A 21,021-nucleotide genomic window follows, 5' to 3' on the forward strand; every position below is an offset into this window, starting at 1 on the left:
CGGCCCAGGCCCAGAGAAGCTGTTCCAACATGACTCCACCCTTGTCACCCAAGCAAGTCAGAATCCCAGGAACTGGGACCTGGGATCAGGTTTTGTGAAGGGCCACGTGGTAGCAGGCAGTGGGTGGGGAGGCAGGTGGCCACCAGAAGAAGAGGGGTGCAGGACTAGGGGGAGGCGGAGATTGGGGGCTAAGCCACAGGCCCTCCAGAGCCAGGTGGGGGCGTTTCTGAGTGTTTAGGCAGTGCCCAGGATCCAACTGGGTGGGCAATGGTGGGCCCACAGAACTACCTTGATCTCTGTCCTAACAGAGGTGGATGTGACCAGCAGAGCCCAGGCCTGGAGTTTGGACAAGAGGAGAGGGAGGAAAATCTAATGGAAAGGGGCTTACACTTCAGGAATGTGGCTGATGGCATGGGTCTTAGGCATGCCAGTCAGGGAGGGGGCGTGGGGATGGGCAGGCCGTTAAGAAACTCAGTATTGTGTTTCCTGTTCTGTGTGGGCCCCTCAACCCACAGCTGGGCACTATGGTCTCAGTGAGTACAGGGGGACCCCGGGCCAGCAGGGGCAAACGGGGGGCAGAAACCACCCCACTCCATTTTCAGGGAAGCTGTTTCCACAGTATGTTTTCCACTTTATTGGAAAAAGAAACACACTTTGAGTATTTTCTTCTGTAGCTTCTGTTAGCAGAAATTTAAGTCTAACTTCTTGGATGTTTCTTTTATTTATAAAGGAACTAAACCAGACATTTTTTCTTCTTTATTGCAAGCAGATTCAAGTCTCCTGCTCTGAGGATCTGCAGAAAAGTTCAATATAATCAATATTAATTCATACTTTATCTACAGAAATAAAAGTTAAAAATAGCATACAAAATAAACTTTACAGAAGTGTAAGATTTGGTTTAATTTATAATTTAATTTTTCAAAGCAGGTTAATGAATTATTATCAATTAAACATGACCGTCTGGAGGCTGACTTATTATCTTAAACACACCTACTACAGTCAATAATGTAAAAATAAATTCCAGTATTTATGATGATGACAACTATAGGTTCCATTCCTGTTAAATACATTTTTGAAGATTCTCTTTTATTACATTACACAATCAGTGGGACATTTTAAATGGCGATGCAGACACACATTATAATTTTAAGTCAGAGACAATATATGCATATTAAAATTCTGTATATTTTGATAAGGTAAAAAATAAAGCTATATAAACTGATCTTTAGATTTTTTTTTCTGCAAAAGTAGAATCACACTTTAATAATACTTCCAACACATCTTCATTAAAACTTTGTTTATAGACAATATCAGAATGATTCTCATCCTCATTGACATACCCTCTAGCTTAAAAAAAAAAAAAAATCACAAACAGAAATTTTTCCTGTTTTTAAAGTTACAAATGGGAAACTCCCAAAGGATATGTAGAACACAAGAAACTGCATACCAAGGTGTTCTACTGAGTTACCAAATAAATAATATTAAGATAAAGTAGAAGTGGTTGCTTTAGGTTATTACTAGTCAGTGCAAAACAGGTGAACTTAGTGGTTTTAAAGAAAAGGGCCAGAAAACTTCCTTTAGTTTGCACTGGATATTTGGTTGATGCCCAGCAATTTAAGAATAGTGATAACAGCAGGGGTGAGACATTTTTGTAGTTAAAGTTGCAAGATCTCGCCAGGCCAAACTATAATTCTATGAACCTGTTATTGCAGAAGCAGGTCGTTTTCAGCCTCCTTCCCTAGTCCAGGCACGGCCACCACCAGGTGTTACCTGGTCTGTGTTCCCCCTATTGAGCTGAATGCACAGGAGTGGGTTGATTTGGGCTCTCACAGGAATGGCGTTTTCTCCTACCTGACCTGTCTGTGGAGAGGGCCAGCCCATGCTCCTGGAGGCATGTGAAGATGCTGCAACTGGGAGGGTCCAGATGCCATTTTCTGTCATTTGTTTTAAAGGCAAAGCTTTGGGGAGGTGTTAGTTGGGAGGGTGGGGGTTGGACTTCCTGAAAAGGAGGAGCTCGGGCCAGGGCTCTGCTGCTTGAGTCATCCAGCAGCAAAGCTTCAAACCCTGGGGCTGCCCTGCAGAGCCTCCCATGACCCACCTGCATACTCCGGCATGGAGGCCCAAGGAGCCTTCTCTTCTGGAGGCTCCTTGCATGATCCCCTCAGGAAGGACGCGGGGATGCTTGGGGCCTAGGGAACGTGTATGTGTGTGTGGTTGTGTGTGTGCGTGAGGAACTGGCTCATATGCACAAGTGTGGCTGTGAGTGGATGTGGGGCTGAAAGTGGGAGAATGTGACGTGGTCGGAACCACTCATGCTTAATAGGTGACTGGCTGTGGGGATGGAGTGCGGGTTAGGAATCAGATATTCTGACCAACATGGGAAATTACGAGTTAATGAGCTATTAACATATGCAGTCATCAATGAGATTTTCAAAACTAAGAAAAATGCTTAAAGCTGACATTACTTGCTTTAAAGTTAGTTTAAGGCAAGTAAATACTAACTACTACTGTAAGGTGAAAAAAAAATCACATTAATATCTGAATATCAGAGACATACCTGAAATGTCATTTCAGTGGGGTTCTTCTCTTCCTCCTATTTTTATCTCATGACCCTTATCTATTTCAAATTATCCCTTCATTTCCCAAACAATTTTTTTAAAAACACTTTTGAGTGTGTAAAGGTTTAGTGACTTTCATAATGAGACTTTTAATTATCAGAGGTAAGTGGTAACCATCTCAATACAGGTGGAAAGAAGATACTGAACCATCAAGTAAGGAGCTTCTGTTTTAAGGCTGAAGGATGGAAATTTAAAAAAAAAACAAAAAGCAGATGAAATTGCAATGAACTGTGAAGAATAAGCACAGAAAAAGACCATACTCTAAATGCGCCCGTCACCTAATCGCTGCCACCAGGAACACCAAAAAACGAACAGGTGTAGAGAATAAAATCAAACCTGAAAATTCACAGTCACCAGATATTGAGACATTCAGCCGAAACTCTCACTGGAATTTAAAGTGGCCACAATTTCATCAACTTAAAAAATAAAAAGCTTTAAAAACATACTTTAAAAATTATATGTGGTATGTTAACAAATAAATGAATAAGAGATATAAACAGCTATGAAAATACTTCAGTGCAAAGGCAATTTTAAGATTTCTAAAAAAATACATTACAAAGAATTTGTTAACTAAACATACAGAGAATCTGCCCCCCCCCCCCAGGTATTACATTTATACCCATATTAGGTTCTTAAAAACGGCTGTAAAAATGCACACACCATTGTTTGCAGGGTCTAGTGTGGACCAGAGTGGCCAAGGGCTGCCACCACACACAGAACATGGGGAGTGACAGGAGGACAGGACGGGACTGGAGGGTGTGGGAGGAGGACCCTCGGGGCGGAAATGGCGCCCTCCTCACTCTGTCTTACTCTATGCCAGACTTTCATGGCCTAGTCTTTGGTATGGTGTTTACACTTCACCTCAGTTTTACCCTAACTACTCTGTGTTCATTGTTCTTACTGTTAATTTATCCCCTACATCAAATAAATATTTTAGGTGACACACTGTACAATCAAACTATGAAATTTGAACTTCCAAAAACATCTAACATCAAGCATCTCGGAAGCAGACTCAGCGTTCACTTACCAATGTCCCCCAATTTCACAGCATGAAACCTGGCAGCAGACAAGGTCCCTGCTTTCAGTTTAGCTTCTGGGTGACGCTTTTCTAAAAAAGGCATCAGTTTTAACGTCTGAAGTTTGAGTCTCAAACTGAAATGTTTTCTTTATGGACCATTAAGGCTATTCTAGAAATAGAAACCCCAGTACAGGGAAGTGACGGGAGCTGAAACACAGCAGCCTCCCGATACTGTACCCACTGGACAGCGCGCTAAGACAAAGCAGAGATCGAACAGAAAACCCAGAGCAAGGCTTGGTCAGAGTCACCAGGGAGGTGGTAGCCTGGAATGGCGATATTGCTTTGTAGAACTCACAGGCCATCTCAGGGGCAGACCTGTGTTGGCCTGAAATAGGTTTTGGAAGATGACCACCACCCCTGGAGGCCACCTCTCCATGAGGACATTGAAAGGGGGTCGGGGTCAACTATCACAGCCAATATCTGTCCAGGACACCCCAGACCACCACCCTTCCCCTAACCCCCACGAAATAAACATTCTCAACAACAGTAAACTGATCAGCTTCACCCTTGGGAGGTGAAGATAAGTATCTCAAAACTTGTACTGGGAAGGCTTAAGTGGACAGTGTCACGTATTCCTTCCACAGGAATACCCTTTTTTCCCCTCCTCAGAGGCAGCTAGGGGATGGGAAAGAGACATGGAAACAGTCAAAGATACTCCAAAACATACAGGGGTAACATCTCCTTCAGAGAAACAATCTTTGAATCAGACCCAACCCTAAAAATCAGCTTCAGCACGTGGAGGGTTCTGAACAAAAGCAACAGCACGGCCTGCGACTCTAACGGGAAATGGATGCACGATTATCTGAGTGTCTGTGCCCAAGCAGGAGTATCAGAGGGCTCTGGAGAAGGAAGTGCAGAGGCCGGATCCCGGGCCCACGGCAAGGCTGAGTCATATCTGTGCTTAAATGACGGCTGGAGGGCATGACTGCCTCCCGCTTAAAGCTGGACTGCCGATCTCCCAGCAGATGTCCTCCTCAGGTGATGCATGTGACGGAGATGACAGAGGGTGCAGACAGAGACCCTGACCTGGGATAGATGTACCGAGCCCTGTGCACGCCCTTCTTTTTAGCAGCCCAACTAAATGCACGAGGCCACTAGCCCTGCGAGAAACGACGACAGACTGCCAGCCTGCGCACGCACTCCAGAAAGGTCCCGTTGCCCCTTCCTCCTCCTTCGGGGGGCAGAGGAAAAGCACACGTGTGCACAGCGCACACACTCACGGTGCGGTTCTTAAAGGCTTGAACTGGTGATCTCTTCGCCACCTGCCTCCCCCAAGGGCCCATGGCAGCAGGGTCTCCAGCTGGGGTGGCAATGGCTGTTCGATACACTGACGATGGGAGGGAGGACCGAGCACTCCTTGCTCTCTGGGCACGTTAACGTCACCTGTTTGGAGCAGGAGCCTGGCCGCGGCGGCGTGGCCGAGGGGCTGGGGCTGTGCAGATAGACAAAACGGCTGACTTCAGAGTTGTCCTGACTCTGTGGGCACGTGCTCTGTCGGAGAACAGAGAAGACAAGAGTCAGGACCCTCCACAAGAATCCCATCAACAATGATCTGATGCAATTGCTGCCTGGTCAGGGGCTCCCACTGCAGGACGCCGGTCAGACGGTGTCCATCCCAGGTGAACCATGACACAAAGGCAGTGTGAGAACTTTGGTCGGGCAACAAACTCCCCTTCTTGGTCCCATTGTTGAGCAAAGACAATGCTCGTAAGTATGCAAAGGCCCCAGGGACTAACTTTGATCCCTTTAAGGTCAGAGTGCTAAGCCACCCCTCAGAGACGGGGGTCCACATCATACTGACCTGCCAGCTCGCCAGCTCCAGCCTACCCTTCTCTCTACTTGCACAAACAGGGTCTGTACAGTTTCTCAACAGCCCAAGGGGACCCATGACACATCCTAGACATTGTTAAATTCAACAGGCCGGGCGGGAGGGAGGGGGAGCCATAGAGGAGAAATCTATTTTAAAGGAACAACCATTCCAAGCATGCCTACTTTTGGATAGAGAAGGCGGGCGTTTGTCAAACCTGAGGAATCTAGCTCAGAAAGCTCTGTGAACATGGCTGCATTTCCTCTCCTTGTTTTCTGGGCACAGACATAGCTCCACATTCAGCTGACAGACAACAGTGTAGCCCCACCAGACATCTGCCTGGGCTGATGTTCAATAATCCATTTTTTATTTCCAAATACGGCCTTTCCCGATAGGCCTGTGAGGGGAAGCTGTTTTGACCGCCAAGGATGAGGAATGAGATCTGTTCTGGCACACTGAGCACCCAGCACACCACGTAAGCGCGTGTGGAACCACGTTCACACAGCGTGTGTATGTACATGGAGGGGGATGTGCGCACATCCACATGTGTGCATATGCGTATGTGTGTACAACACTCAACCATATGTAGTCCAGCCACTCTCAGGCAGGTCACTTACCTGGGATAGAAATACACATGTGTGTGTACAAACTGTTTCCTTTTTTTTTTTTTTTTTTTAAAAATGAACCTTTGTTATCAAAACGGCACAGCACAGCAAAACTTTGGAGGAAAAACAGACAGTTTGAATGGATCACAGCACACCCAGGAAGCCTGCCAGGCAGCATGGTGGACGCCGTTACCTATCCTTGGGCTAATCGCGCCTCGGCCCCGGCAAGACGTCCTTCAGAAGTGGCCTGTCCGTGCTCAGCGCGGCATCGACCGCTGTTTTGAGTTTCGAGCTCTTCTGCAAGGCGAGGAAAGACACTGAGATGGCTGCCACATGGGAAACCAAGAGAGCTCTCTGGGCCAGCTGAGAGCAAAATCCAGCCGTGCAGCTGGGACGTGAGGGCCAGTGCCAACAAGGGCCGCCAACCAGGCCCTTCTGAATGAAAAGGGCACATCGGATTCATGTGGAAGTCTGTGCAGAACTCGGGGCAGGATGGGCACAGGGCTCTCAGTGTGAGCACCTCCCAGGGGCTCTGCTTGGGGAAAGAGGTGGTCTTCCTGACAGGGCCCTTCACATGAAAAAGTCTGAGGGATGGAGCTGGTGCAGAGAGGACAGGCCAGGTGGGAGGGCAGGGCCTCAGCTGGGCCGCCTGCCTGGCCTGCTCCCAACACAGCAAAGGCCAGCCTCTGCTGAAAGCACAGGAAGTGCTTCCAGAACCCTGAAGCCAAAAATCCTGCCACTCTTACCTGAACGCTTCTTGAGTGCCATTTACTAGACAGCTGCCTCCACCCACCCCTCCCCAAAGAGCACCAAGGTTCCCTGAGGGCAGGAACTATGTGCCCGCCCATCCTTGTCCTTCTGTCTCTGTCATCCTGTCTGTCCCCATCCTGTGTCCCTCCATCTCTCCCTTTCCTTCTGATCCTCAGCCCTGTCTCTAGTCAACAGAAGAGTCCTGCCCAAGACTAGAATCCTGGAAGTTTAAGGTGCCACAGTGCTGCAGGTCAGCAGGGCCGGGCATCTGAACACTAAGATTTCTAGTCAAACCGTGTTAGTTTCTCAGTAATAGGAAGAAGGGATTTTAAAAGGTTAAGAACCACAAGGTCTGAATTGCAGAATGCCTTCTGGGGAGAAGAATGAGCTAAAAAGAGGTGGAGTTTTTGCCCTTTGAATTATATATAATTCAATTATATATAAAAATATAGGTAGATATAGATATATAAATACATATATAAAGCTATATATGTATACACACACACATATATATGTATATATATATATGAAACCTGGTGCCTGTGATGTTTTACTTTTTAATAGAACAGATTAAAAGAAAAAAATCCCATCCATTTGAAGTACTATATAATCCATATAAAGACTAGTCCAATGTTTATTCCTCCAAAGTTTTGCAAAAGTCTGGGTGGTTTTACAGCAACACAAGCCTTCACCTTGTGTGCGCCAGTAGTGTGCTGGCTGCAGGAACTCTGTGTGAAGGTGTGGGTGTGGGGGTACCTGTGGGTCACGCCCTGTGTGGTCTCGACACCACAGAGCACTCAGTGACGACCTTCTCCAAGCAGCTAGAGTCTGGGTTTTGCGAAGGTTCAGAAGCAAATCAACTCCTAATAAACTGCATCAACAGTGAGAGCATTCATTTTTGGCCCAGAACTGGAATGATTGAATCAATTTCATCAAAATCTCCTGGGACTTACTAAAGTGTCCCCAATAATTCCATCCTAAACGTTTTCAAATATGTAAACAGTGACATGAAGTTATGTCATTAATTCCAACAAATTCTGATAGGACCAGATTAGAAAAATTTTGATTGCCAATAACTACTTGAACTGAAAAAAATGTACCATCTTGTTAGTTAAAAAATAGTGTTTAAAATGTATAGAAGACCTGGCTGGTATGGCTCAGTTGGCTGAGCATTGTCCAGTGCACCAAGAGGTCACCAGTTCGATTCCCAGTCAGGGGACATGCGGGAGGCAGCCCACGGATGTTTCTTTCATCCATGTTTCTTTCTCTCTCTCTCTCTCTCCCCTCCTCTCTCTCTAAAATAAAAAAAAAACAACATATTTTTTAAAAATGTATAGAAGAGGAGCTGTTATTTAAAGAAAAAGAAGCCTTTTCCTTGCTTTAGGCATTTTCCTATTAACCAAGCTGCACTGGTAAAACAGTAACACCAGATGTGTTTTCAAAATGTCACTAATTCTGAGGCACCCATACACGTGGTATTTAGGTACATGCACATACAACTGAAAAACAGACAGGAAAGATTCTCTAAATAATGCTCTGTCCCTGAAATCTTGGCTCTGATCCAAGGCAACAGCCACAGAGAAATGCTGTGTAAGTGGCTCTATATGGTTAGGAAATAGGCCACTACAGCCATTTAAAGCAAAGTAGAAGGCATTTTCTAGAAACAATAAGATAAAAAAAAACTGGTAAAACTTCTGACCCAAAACACATTTCTCCTGGCTTTGTTCACAGTTCAGATGGCTCGCCCGAGTCTTGGCTTTTGCAGGGCCCTGAGTACTCTGCACTGTGGAGGCCTCAGTTTCCCTGTCTGCAGAATGGGTTTATAGAGGTGAATGTGAGTGATGATGCTTTGCTACCCATCTTCTCTGGGCTGCGGAGAGAAGAGTGGCACTGAGGTAACTATGCTCACTCAGGGGCTCGTGTGACTTAGAAACCACCACATCTACACCTTCGTGGGTCTGAACCGCAAGTTTAAGCCCGATGTGCTCAGCTGGGCCTGAGTGAAGACGCAGCTGCCCCTCATAGGTGGCGTCGAATACTTCCAATGGACGCTGAGAGAGAAACATTGGTTAGTGGTATTGATAGAAAACATAGCCCACATGCCCTTTCCACATCTCCGGGTACAAGTTGCCCCCGCATTTCCTGGTGTGGTGGTGGTTGTAACAGACATAGGCGTCATAAACACCAGCGTGTGTGTTCGATAGCTCTTGATGTGAAAAGTCAGCCCTCTGTTGTCCTGTGACTATAACCTCAAACATGCAAAAAGACAGAAAGCATCACCTTGTTCCGTCAGAAACTCAGACTGCTGGAAGTCTGAGAGAGCATAAAGATGGTGGACTGCTCGACAGAAAGGCACTGGTTCTTAGTCTGACAGTCCCAGGAGGTGCAGGAGGGGCCACGTACATCGTTAGACAAGGTAGCAGTGGTTATTTAGGCAAAGAGGTCAGAAGATGGAAGGGAAAGAGGAAAGGAAAAGAGAAACAAGAACGGACTGTGAGTCTGATTAAATGCCAACAACATCCCACGTACAACAATGCTGCGTACTAAGCAAACTTGGGGCATGGCGTGCTGAGAGCAGACAATGCGGGCCACATTCCTAACACGTCTAGCCCCCCTCTCCAGGGACTCTGACTTGCTGGGGGACAGTGTGAACCTCCCATTCCTGCTGCATTGCTCCTCCTTGCCACCAAAGCCCTGAAAACATCCCTGTCCCACATCGCTTGTTTAAAGGTGATAACCTGGAACAATTCGTAGTAAAACTGGACATGCATACTCTTACTAATCTCTTCCTGAGTTTGTGTGGGCACTGACTTTACAAACATGGCAGGTACATAAAGGAAGGAATCGCTGGGAACTGGTGGCACGGGCTTCAGCATTTTAAATTAACACCAGAGTTTTAAGAAAGCTCACCAACCCGGATCCCATTCAACTGCCAGGACCGGCTGAGGTGGGGCAAAGGTAGCTCCCTACCACTTCCACTGCAGCAACAGCGTAGGGCTACGTGCTTTCCATCCCAAACCCAAGTGCGAGCCAATAGCACTTGGAGAGGAGACCGCTGGGGCCAGAATGTAGAAGGTATCCTCTTTTGCCTTATACCCTCCCTCCCACCTTCACCTGCACAACCACCTGCGCTCTATGAGGAAGACACGCAACTAGCAGGAACAGCCCCGGCTGTGGCTTCCGCCCTCTCACCAGGATCCTTCCCTCTCCTTACTGAGGCTTTGTATCTCCATGGGCAAATCACAGGGGTGAGGGGATGGGGGACATGCCTGCCCTGAGATTGCAGGTGTGAGGGGATGAGGGATGTGCCCATCCTGAGATTGCAGGGGTGAGGGGATGGGGGACATGCCTGCCCTGAGATTGCAGGTGTGAAGGGATGAGGGATGTGCCCATCCTGAGATTGCAGGGGGAGGGGATGGGGGACATGCCTGCCCTGAGATTGCAGGGGTGAGGGGATGAGGGATGTGCCCATCCTGAGATTGCAGGGGGAGGGGATGGGGGACATGCCTGCCCTGAGATTGCAGGGGTGAGGGGATGAGGGATGTGCCCATCCTGAGATTGCAGGGGTGAGGGGATGGGGGACATGCCTGCCCTGAGATTGCAGGGGTGAGGGGATGGGGGACATGCCTGCCCTGAGATTGCAGGTGTGAGGGGATGGGGGACGTGCCCTCTCTTAGAACTCTGGGAAGGGCCCAAATGATTTTAGAAAGCTCAGAGTAACGTCTTCTGGTGTCCTATACCAGTCTGGACATTTTGTATATTCCACTTCTTAGCTGAATCCAGAATTCAGCTTGTTGGCCTAAATTTGGGAATGTGGGAAATAAGTAATCCTACTAATTACCAGAATTTCCCAATATAAATGCTTAAGTTTTGAACCAAATTCACCATCCCTAAAAATAATGCAATTTTACCTTTAAAGTAATGATTAATTAAAATAAAACCTTTTTAGATTTACACAAAGTAATTTGTCTTTTGTATTGGCTTAATCTTTTTCTTATTTCAGCTGCCTAGCTGTTTAGGTCAAAACATTGGTCATCTTGAATTTTACCTAAGTTAATGTTTAAAACCATCTACCATGAAATTCATTAGTAATACTTGCACTGATGACATTTTCAACCCAAACCTTCCACGCTATCTTTTGTACTGATTATTTCCTACTCTGAACCTGGGAGCTCCAGCACACCAAGCCCCTGCAGGAGCAGCTGGGTACCTGGACTCTCTCTGTGGCACTGGGCCACAGCTGCCTGCACAGGACTTTCTTGAGAACATCGGGAAGGAGGCTGATAGTGATGAGCAGGATGATGGCCAGCCAGGCAGGGCCACTGGATAACATCTGTATGAACACATAGTACATCCTTTGATAACTGAGGAATGGCCTGGAGTGTTGAAAGAAAGAAGAAAAACACAATGGCAGGTAAGAAATCATTAGGAGAAACACCGAAATCCCGCTCTGTTTTCTCTACTAGCACGAGGAGCCCATTTGTTATGGCAGTTTTTACTTCTGGCACCGACAGTCACTCAAAGACACTGAGCCTGCCTGCTTCGAATTAATCATAGAAATAATGGGATGTGGAGCTTCCCCTGTAATGCTGGAGTATTATGAATGGGGAAAGGAGGAAGGAATTTAATGAAATCAACCCAAAGGGAAAGGAAGTCCCTGAAATAAGTATTGAAGTTTTTCAGAACAACAAAATAGATTTTAAAAGATTAAGACAGGTGATTTTTTTGTCTCTCAGAATCACAATGGCTATTAACATGAAGATTTACTAAGGTTTCGATCAGCAGAGCTGGTTAACTACCTAAAGCTTGTGCCATAAAAATCTTAAAATGTTTCTATAAAAATACAGAGCATGAAATGACTTCCTTATCAGGAAAACCTATAATTCAAAGAAAACATCTATACAGGGGTACCTTGGTTTTCGAATGTAACGCATTCCAGAAGACCGTTTGAGTTCTGAAAGGTTTGAAAACCGAGGGACCCACAGCCCACAGCTGGTCCTCAGGGTCCTGCCCTCAGCGGAAGCCGTGGGGCATGTTCGACTTCCGGGGCGTGTTCGAAAACCCAAGCATTTCCTTCCAGGTTTACGGTATTTGTAAACCGAAATGTTCGTCAACCGAGACGTTCGAAAACCGAGGGACCACTGTACTGGCTCCATAAAATAAGTTGAAAAGGGTGCAGCAGTTGGTAACGGTGCTGAACTTGAGTCACACAGTTTCATGATCTCTAAACCCCAAGGCCCAGGAGCTAGTCAGAGGAGTTTCCAGGATGAACTCTCCCTCTTACACAGCTATAGCTTTAATAGCTTTGGAAAGTTCACTAGAACTTCAGGGATTTTTAGCTTGGGGCGAGGTTATTAGAAACCCACCCAAAGCTTATCTAATTTTTCTGTATTTCCAGGTCTCGAAGAACCTGTAATGCGCAGCTTTGGTCACTAGAGGGCAGTAATGTAACGAGAGGTTGGGTGGCTATCAGCAATCGCCAACATGGGGACAAGATTGATCACAGACGTTCTCTCTCTATTTTCAGGAGCTGCCTGTGTTTTCCAGGACCTGTGCTCAATGTTCAAGATGCAAAGTGGACAGGACATTGCTTCTGGCCTCACATCCAGCCAGACCTAGTTGAAGGAGGCACTCCTTCCCAGGTCACGGGCCCTGGGGTCTTCTCACTGGCCTTCCCCTAGTCCCAGCCCTGCTCAGGAAATGCTCCATCATCTTACAGGGAAGGTGGAAATGTAAACAGAATTATAGAGCAATATGGTTCGTGTTGTGACAGGAGAATCAATAAATTCTTAGGGGATGAGGTAAAGCCAACCGTCTGTTAGGTGATTCGAGGGAAACACTGAAGAGGACAATAAACCACTGGGTTTTGAGAGATGACTAAGAGCTCAACAGGCAGGCTAATTGGAAAGGACATTTTTGGTGGAAGGAACTTTGTGTGCTTGTGACGGTCAAATGCGGCCACTTCTTGCTCTCGTCAGGACTGAGGAAACCAACATCACCTCCTTGGCTGCTTTGTTGCAACAGTATCTAAGCGACAAGTCCTGTTTGCTTTTCACTCACACGTTCATTTTCAACATAGTGCTCTTCCTAAAACAGCAATCTGACTCTGCCACTACCTCTGTTGAAAATCCTCGATGCTGTCCCACTGTGGTCACACTGGGGTTGAGGTCCCACCTGGCCTATAGGCCCAGTGTGGCTGCTCCTACTTACTTCTCCAACTAGACCCCTCTCCAGTCCAGTCCCAGTGCACTTCCTTCAGCCTGCCGCCCTGCCTCAGTGCTTTTGCACATGCATCTCCCTTCCTCAGGAGTAGGGCTCTGTCTGGAGTCAGACTGCCTCGGCCCCGTGGAGCTGGTCTCTATGTCCATCTTATCACTTGTAGTGTATGAAGAACGTGGTTGTGGGGAAGATGGAATGAGACACGCCCTGTCAAATGCTTATTACATGCTTCCTAGAATGAGACCTGGGGTAATCTAGAAAGCATTTAATAAATGTGACCTGTTATGATGACGGTGATTTTCTCCCAGGTTCTAGTTTAAACAATAACTTTATTTGAGAAGCCTTCTCTGACCTTCAGTGTGAAATAGGTCCCTTGCTATAGCATCCACTTTGTTCCTCACATGTCAAAAGCCCAATTAGTTATTATCCAGCATGTCGCCCCCACTGAAAATATGGGGTCCAAGGAGCAGGAACCACACCTGCCTCATTCCCTCCACGGTACTCCAGGCCCTGGCACAATGCCTCACACACAGCAGGCATTCAACAAATACTTGCACACAGGAATGAGGTTGTACAGAAAACGTGTTTTGAGCCCCTGGTGAAAGATGCTGCAGGACTATAAAGGTAATAATGATTACATAATGTTTATAATTCATACCAGATAATTCCTCCCCAGAGGAGGGAAAAGATGATGTAGAATAGCAGCGACCCCCAGATAACAAAATGGTTTATCCAAGTCCAGTAGTGTGTATCCAATGCCAGCTGAAAGGAAAAAGTGATTAATAGTGATATTATCTAGACATGTCAGTGTGAGCCATGACGAGAAAGGAAGCAAGAAAACAATGAAACCAAGAAAGCAACCAACCAACACCTAAATTTTAGCCAAAATGCCCATATGAAACTGCTTAGAGAAAACAAAACCTTACTCTTCCAGTGAAGATACAGAATGTGTGACGTCATGGTCCTCATAATCACGACATTCCTAGTACCTCTCACCTGGATCCTGGGGAAATGAGCCCTGGAAGTGTTTCTCCAATGGGGGACTCAGGGGCAATTGTTTAAGGTATTGGCTATATTACTACTAAGGAAATTACTTTTGGATTTTCTTTGGATCACTTTTTAAAACTCAGATCAATAGGTGTTGGAACTTTTATAATGATATCCCATGTAGAATTTGACTTTTAAAAAAGCTGAATTTTCCATAATACATTTTCAGTTAAAGTGTATTTTGATTATACTGGGGGGTGGGCTTGCCAATTAAAATAATTCTAATCTGAACCCTTTTATAAAGAAAAGGCTCATTGAGGGGCTGGGTGAAAAAGGTGAAGGGATTAAGAAGTACAAATTGCCAGTTATAAAAATAGTCTTGGGATGTAAAGTACAGCATAGGGAATACCAACAATAATATCGTAATAATTATGCATGTTACCAGATAGGTACTAGATTTACAGAAATGATCACTTCATGAGGTATATAAATATCTAATCACTATGCTATACACCTGAAACTAATATAATATTGTACGTCAACTGCAATTAAAAAATAATTTAATAAAAAATAAATTAAAAAAAGAAAAGGCTCATTCTGTGATCTACCTTCAATGTACTTCTGGAAGTTCGCACAATGGATCGTGGCGTGAACCACTTCTGTGCCCGGCTCATTTGAATGGTGGCAAGGAGACCCCTGCCTGGGCCCAGGAGCTTGTCTGGGCTGTGTGTAAGTGTGGATTTGTAATTTGGAATAGATTTATAATTCAAAGATGGGAAGGCCTACACATGCAGGGGTTAACTGTGGCTAGAAGAAGAAACATCAACATGAGAGATTTTACCTTTAGTGTGACTGTAAATACCATCACAGTGAACACCAGCGTCCCGAAGGTCCAGTTTCCAAATATCTGTGGGGACAAATAGTCCAAGCAGTCTTTTGTTAGTACATATTTTTCCTCTTTCACACTCAAAACAAGAGTGTTTAGAGAATACATCTCGTTGTTTTTGTGTGCCAATACATCACACCCCAAAGACACAGGGACTATGTCTTGCTACTACAAAGTAAAAGAGATAGCAGTAAACACCCTGGGCACTCAAGACCCCCTGGCTTCCCGACGATCCCTCAGGGCGAGGGCAGTGACCCAGTGGTGAGAACAGAGCCCTTCCTACACTGACAGTGCTGTCACCCTCGATATAGGCCCCCTTGGTGCTGTCAACAAACATGAATCCTAACATCACAAACTGGGAGCAAGAAAAATACCCAAGAGCTGGTATCACAATACGCATGATGCTAACTCTGGTTTTTCTGTTTCGCATTTCATGTGGAAGCAACATTACCTAGTTCTACGCCTTCTGCGTGTTCAAGAATAAACTCAGTAGAGTTTCCTTCTATTCTCTTTTGGACTCAAGTCAAACTCCTGCCTGCTTTGGAAGAAAAGCAAGCGCTAAACATGTTGCTAGTAAGCAGTGAGAGGACAACCACGTCACGTGGGTGTGACACAGGGATGGGACTTTCCTCAGGAAAACCACAGGGAAGGGAGAAATGAAGGCAGACAAGACAGAGCTGCATGAAGGGCCCCAGCAGCCAGTGTGATGGCCAGCACCACAGACATGTCAACAGTCCCTCGAAGAGGCCACTGAGAGGAGAACAGGGAGCAGGGCTCCAGGTGCCCCGGGGGATGCGGGCAGGATCCCAGGAAACGGCCACGGGGTGGAAGCACACCACATCGTGAAAACAACACACTTCTCAACTACAGACAAAGACACAAGCAAAATAAAACACCTACTACCTGAGACTTCTTCCTCTTAAGGGAAAAATATCAGTCTATAGGAGATTTTATTCTATAAGAGTAAGTTTCTTCAAGATTTCTACACCGGAATGCAGTGTGCCAGGTACTGTGAACCATGCCTCTGAGAAAACATTCCTTTACTTCTTTAAAAGAATATAAAGCTTTGTTTCACAAAGAATTAAAAAAAAAACCTGGAATACATATGGCTTTCCTCTATGGTGAATTTTCAACCAAAGAAATATGCCTATACGTAACTCGATTCAGGTGGATGTGTAGGCTAGGAGTCTTGTGAAATATATATATATTTTAAAATATATCTTTATTGATTTCAGAGAGGAAGGGAGAGGGAGAGAGAGATAGAAACATCAATGATGAGAGAGAGTTCACTGATCGGCTGCTTCCTGCACGCCCCCACCTGGGGATCGAGCCCACAACCCGGGTATGTGCCCGGACCGGGAACTGAACCACAATCTCCTGGATCGCAGGCCAATGCTCAACCGCTGAGCCTCGCCCGGCCAGGCAATCTTGTGAAATATTTAGTGAGGTAAGAACTACTGTAGAATTCTAGAAGAAAAACTAAGTCAAGTGTTAGGACTTTGTAGTAAACTGCCCCCCTATCACATCTCTTCACATTTTGTCACTTCATCACCATGCTTATAACTGGGCTTCCTTCACTCAGATCCACAATCATCAGTGGCTCTCAATGGGGACAGGGTGCGGGGCAATTCTGTCTCCAGGGGACACTTGCAATACCTAGAGACAGCTCTGGTTGTCACAATGAGAGGAGGGGTGTTACAGGCATCAAGCAGGCAGAGGCCAGGGGTCTGCTAATTGCATTGGGCAGCCCACAACCAAAAAGTCTCTGGCCTCAAGTGGTAACAGTGGTCAGGCTGGGAAACCCTCCAGAAAAGTGTTCTCCCTTCAGTGCTTAACTTCTGAGGCAGGAAAAATGGAAAACTCTTGAGTTCGGCTGCAATTTGGCAGAGGCTACAAAAATGCTTGGCCACTGGTGTTGGAGAACAAAGTGGCTGCTTTGCTTTCATTGGAGGCTGATTTAGCCAAAGTGACGGGTGAACCTGCAGGAAGGTGAGGGGCAAGCTTCGAATGCCACATGGGCACCGTCAGTGGGACCTGGCGGTGAGGTCACCTCCCTGCCCTGCTCTCCACTTCCTCATACCCCCGGCCAGCATGATTGCTATCTCTGCTTGGCAAGAACTGTGGAGCTCTTTTTAAAAAGCGCTAGACAATAGCAAATTGAGGAAATGGAGTCTGCATAGAAAAGTGAGAGGATATTACCAACAGCATCAGAAATCAGGAACAAACTTTTAGCCACTCAAGGGACTTCTGCATTTCTCTCTCCCTGAGGGTAGGGGGTGCTTCTCCAGGGCACTGTGGGGTTTCTCAGATTTGGTAGATTATGGTAGACCTGGGATAACAAATTAGGCGCTACAATGCCTAGTCCAGTAAAACACACGGGTCTCATTTTTACAGTGAAGAGCAACAAAGCACAACTATCTTGAATGCAGAATTAAGAATTTTGGTGAGAACCCCGGTGATGCTGGCATTTGCTCTGCCCTCTCCTGTGCCCTCCGGCTACTTCCCACTCACTGGGAAAGACAATCATGTTAACTTCTCTATAAGTTCCTCTTAATTTCCTTATTTGTTTTAAGGGAGCCCTCAGGCTAATTGCTAATAGTCAATTTATTACTAAAAGTATTTGCCATTATTTCTATGGATTTTGGGGTGGGAGGTGGGATGGTGCACTGGGACACCAATCCTCTTTCTCAAAGGGTTGTCCAGAGGGACTGTCTTTTTTCCAAGTGACATTAGTGTCATGTCCCCCCCTCCCCTCCAAGCCCCAGTCTGATTTTTTTAACTGTTACCTCCATTGAGAATTTCACTAACTTCATAGCCTCATTCAGATGATAATGTAGTAGGATGTCTCTGGAGCCTGCCACTCCACCAGATCTAAATTTAATCCCCTCTCACACTTCTTCCTCTCTCTTCTGAGGATGAGTATTTTACAGAAAATGTTCCGCTTTTTAAAGCCCTAAGATCCAGACCACTTAATGTTTATGTGTAAAAATATTCCACAACAAACATGACCTGCGTTTTTTCAAGATCACGGTCATAAGAAACACCCACTACATTCCCTTCATGCACGGATTCCATACTTCTATCAAGTCTGCTGGATAATTTGTTCTTGCTACACTGGCTGGCGATGGCTCAAATTGCAGCTATCTTGATGTTTATGACTCATATTAGACCATGCTTCAAACTTTCAAGTGTCACCTAGGAATAACCTGCTGTTCAACAATAATAATAATTGCCTTAGTATTCTCATTTGAGAAGTGATTATGGCGCCTGACATCTGTGCCAAAAGTGCCCCTATGTGAATTTCTCTTTTTCAAAAGTTATCCATTATTCTAGTGTTCCCTCAATACTATGCGTGTTCTCTAGACATTCTATAAAATGATTTAGGTCTTAAAAAAAAGTGGTCCCCCCTACTGACAACCAGTAGAACAGAGCATCTAAATTATACCATTAAAAAGAAGCATCCTCGTTTGTCGGAACACCACTGGAAAAGTGATGAGCGTAATCATCTTCACGGTGCCCGCCACCTCAGAACCAAGGGCATCACCTGTCACTATCCCATATTTACTTGCATTTTGCAGGTTTACTTAAGTTAACGCAGAACTAGCCTATGATTCCATTTTTAGTTTTGCAAGTGATCTAACTCTTCTCCCCGAAACAAATAAGAATTTGAGCATCAGCAATCCAGAATGAGAAAGGCTCCCTCAATGCCGAGGCACAGTGTGTGTGTGGGTGTGAAGGGGAGTCTAGAGTTACAACAGCAGACATTCAGCCTTGGCCTTGCACTTGACATGGAGTAGGCTTGGGTTATGCCAATCTCCTGGAGCTCCTGTCCTCCTAGTGATACGGGATAAGTGTCCACACTAGGTCCTTCATATACTTGTCACTCATAATTAGGGATGCCATGAGTATTATTCATCTTGCTCTTACAACACTAGTCTTTACATCATTTAACTTCTATAAGCATGAACGAACTGGCAAAAATTTCACCTCTCAAATGCATAACTATAGACAAACACCTCACATTAAATACTTTATTTGGCACCAACTGCCGTTCATATGACAAAATGTGCATTATGTGTGTTGAATCTCGTCATGACAGGCCAGTGAGCAGAGGGCTCTCACAGCCCTCAGCTAACGAGTGGCAAGTCACCCACTGGGCATTTCTTAGCCTGAGTGGTACAGGCCAGCATGCGCTTTCTTTATCTTGGTCTCTCTTTCTGTCAACTTTTCAAATTCTAATTAATAGTTTTGTCCAATAATGGCTGAGCAAAAGCATGCAAGTGGTAACTGTGGGAGATATAAAGTGTCACAGAAAAGCATCATCCTACAAGTTAGTAGTTAGGTTCTGTAGAGGCTCAGGGCACCCTTAAGGAAACGGGAAATAGAAGATAAATCAAGAACTGGTAGAGATCCTTGGATCATATGCAGGGTCTCAAAACGCCACTGGACCACTGACCCACAGCAGTATAAGGAGTGGCTGGGTGCAAGTCTGGCTGGAGACACATCAGGGCTGCAGGAATTTGACAAGGAGGAGATGCTGCTCAAGCATCACACTGGGAAGGCCTCTCTATGGTCTGCTCCCCAGAGCCATGCCATACCAGTCAACCAGCACTCCCATTTCCAGGGTGTACGAGCCAAGCATGCCTCTTCTTATGTACCTCTTTCCCCACACAAGCCTTCTAATAGTACTTCTTCAGACGTGCCTATAATTTTACTATGTAACGCTGGGATTAAAACAAGCAGCAGCATGGAATAAAACAAATACTATAAATTTTGTACCAAATATCCTGGGTTTGAGTTCTAATTACCTGACTTTGTATAAATTCTTTAATCTGTCTGATTTTTACTTCCTTCAACTATGAATATGTCCAAGGGTGATGGTAGTTGAGAAAGGATAAGATTTGTGAGAGTGAATTGCAAATAAAGTGCCCATTGAATGGCACCTTATTTTGGTTTCGGCGTGCCACTGTGAACCTGGAATCTCAGTCCTCAGGACACAGAATCTTAGTTCTTTCTAAGATACATGCAAGATACTCACTTAAAGAGTAACCCGTAAGAGCAATCTTATAAAAGAAACATACAAACAGACACAGCCTGTTAGCATCCAGGAATTATTCAATTAGAAGAGTGAAAGAAGACTGAAAAATCCTTAAGATCAATTTAGTAAAAACTGGTTTACGTTATAATGAAAGATAACAGCACCTTTCAGTAATGTGAAATAAGAATCAAATAAATGCGTAAACAAATTTCACAGGACCTGTAGCAAGACCTTTGTGTTTCAATCCAACAGCCTTAAGAGATGAACAATACAGGAAGACAAAATGGGGAAAAGGGAGGTGTTCTGTCTAAAGGGAAAGGAAGTAAACTTCTGTTCATGAGCTACCCTTCTTTTACGTCAACGGCAGTGTTGATTTTTACAGCAGGGTAAAACACTGGGACATTTAGGCAGGGAATAATTCTGACATATACTCCATGTCTTTAGCAATTGTCCCAGGTAGGACGGGCTTTCCACATTCAAAGCTGTGTCCCCAGCAGGTCTCACATGCCTGATTATGTTGCCTCTTATTTAAGGTAAAGAGACGTTGAAACAAGTCAATTTAAAAACCATCACTGACTCGGTGGCAATCCTGACACAGAATTTCAGAGATAAACACCAAGTACAAATGATCCAGTGTACACAGGCTTCTCTAATACAACTCTAGTCTACAGGAAGGAGAAGGGAGCAGCAACTAACAGTGTTTCTACTGACAAAGCACACAGAAGAAGTCACATCTGAAAATATTTTCGAGAAATATTTTATCTAGAATGCACTCCAAAAACACAGAAGACACACCCACAATTGTCTTACCATGTGTGTGTTGGTAGTCATTATCTGAGAGTGGGAAGGAAAGCAAGTCGCAAAAAGAAAAAAAAGCAAGATACAAATAAAACAAACCCTAGAAATTATTCAAACAACCAGAGAGCTGATGTCTACTAGAAACTATCAATCTACTCATTGCAAAGGAAACAGGTACTTAAGTACATGTGAAAAAATTCGAAAATGCATTAAATAGAAAATTAGTTCCCATATT

At 45.1% G+C, this 21,021-nt stretch overlaps 1 protein-coding gene across 5 annotated transcripts in view; it reads right to left on the reverse strand.

The window, feature by feature from the left end:
• Nucleotides 1-743: 743 nt before the first annotated feature.
• The window catches only part of ATP11A (ATPase phospholipid transporting 11A), a 137,071-nt gene continuing 116,793 nt past the window's right edge, over nt 744-21,021 (reverse strand). The window contains exons 26-30 of one of the 5 annotated variants that reach the window (XM_087814219.1): nt 14,906-14,971; nt 13,736-13,839; nt 11,069-11,234; nt 6,302-6,405; nt 5,101-5,187 (exon numbers count right to left, since the gene is read on the reverse strand). In XM_087814219.1, coding sequence (XP_087670345.1) covers nt 6,313-6,405; nt 11,069-11,234; nt 13,736-13,839; nt 14,906-14,971 — 429 coding nt within the window. In that variant the 3' untranslated portion in view covers nt 5,101-5,187; nt 6,302-6,312. Of the gene's footprint in view, nt 5,188-5,239; nt 6,406-7,375; nt 9,226-11,068; nt 11,235-13,735; nt 13,840-14,905; nt 14,972-21,021 lie in introns of those variants that run through there. The other 4 variants (XM_087814221.1, XM_087814217.1, XM_087814218.1 and 1 more) reach the window with 4 other exon arrangements.

The sequence above is a fragment of the Miniopterus natalensis genome, chromosome 2 (genome assembly GCF_054644295.1).
Source record: "Miniopterus natalensis isolate mMinNat1 chromosome 2, mMinNat1.hap1, whole genome shotgun sequence".
Lineage (NCBI taxonomy): Eukaryota > Metazoa > Chordata > Mammalia > Chiroptera > Miniopteridae > Miniopterus > Miniopterus natalensis.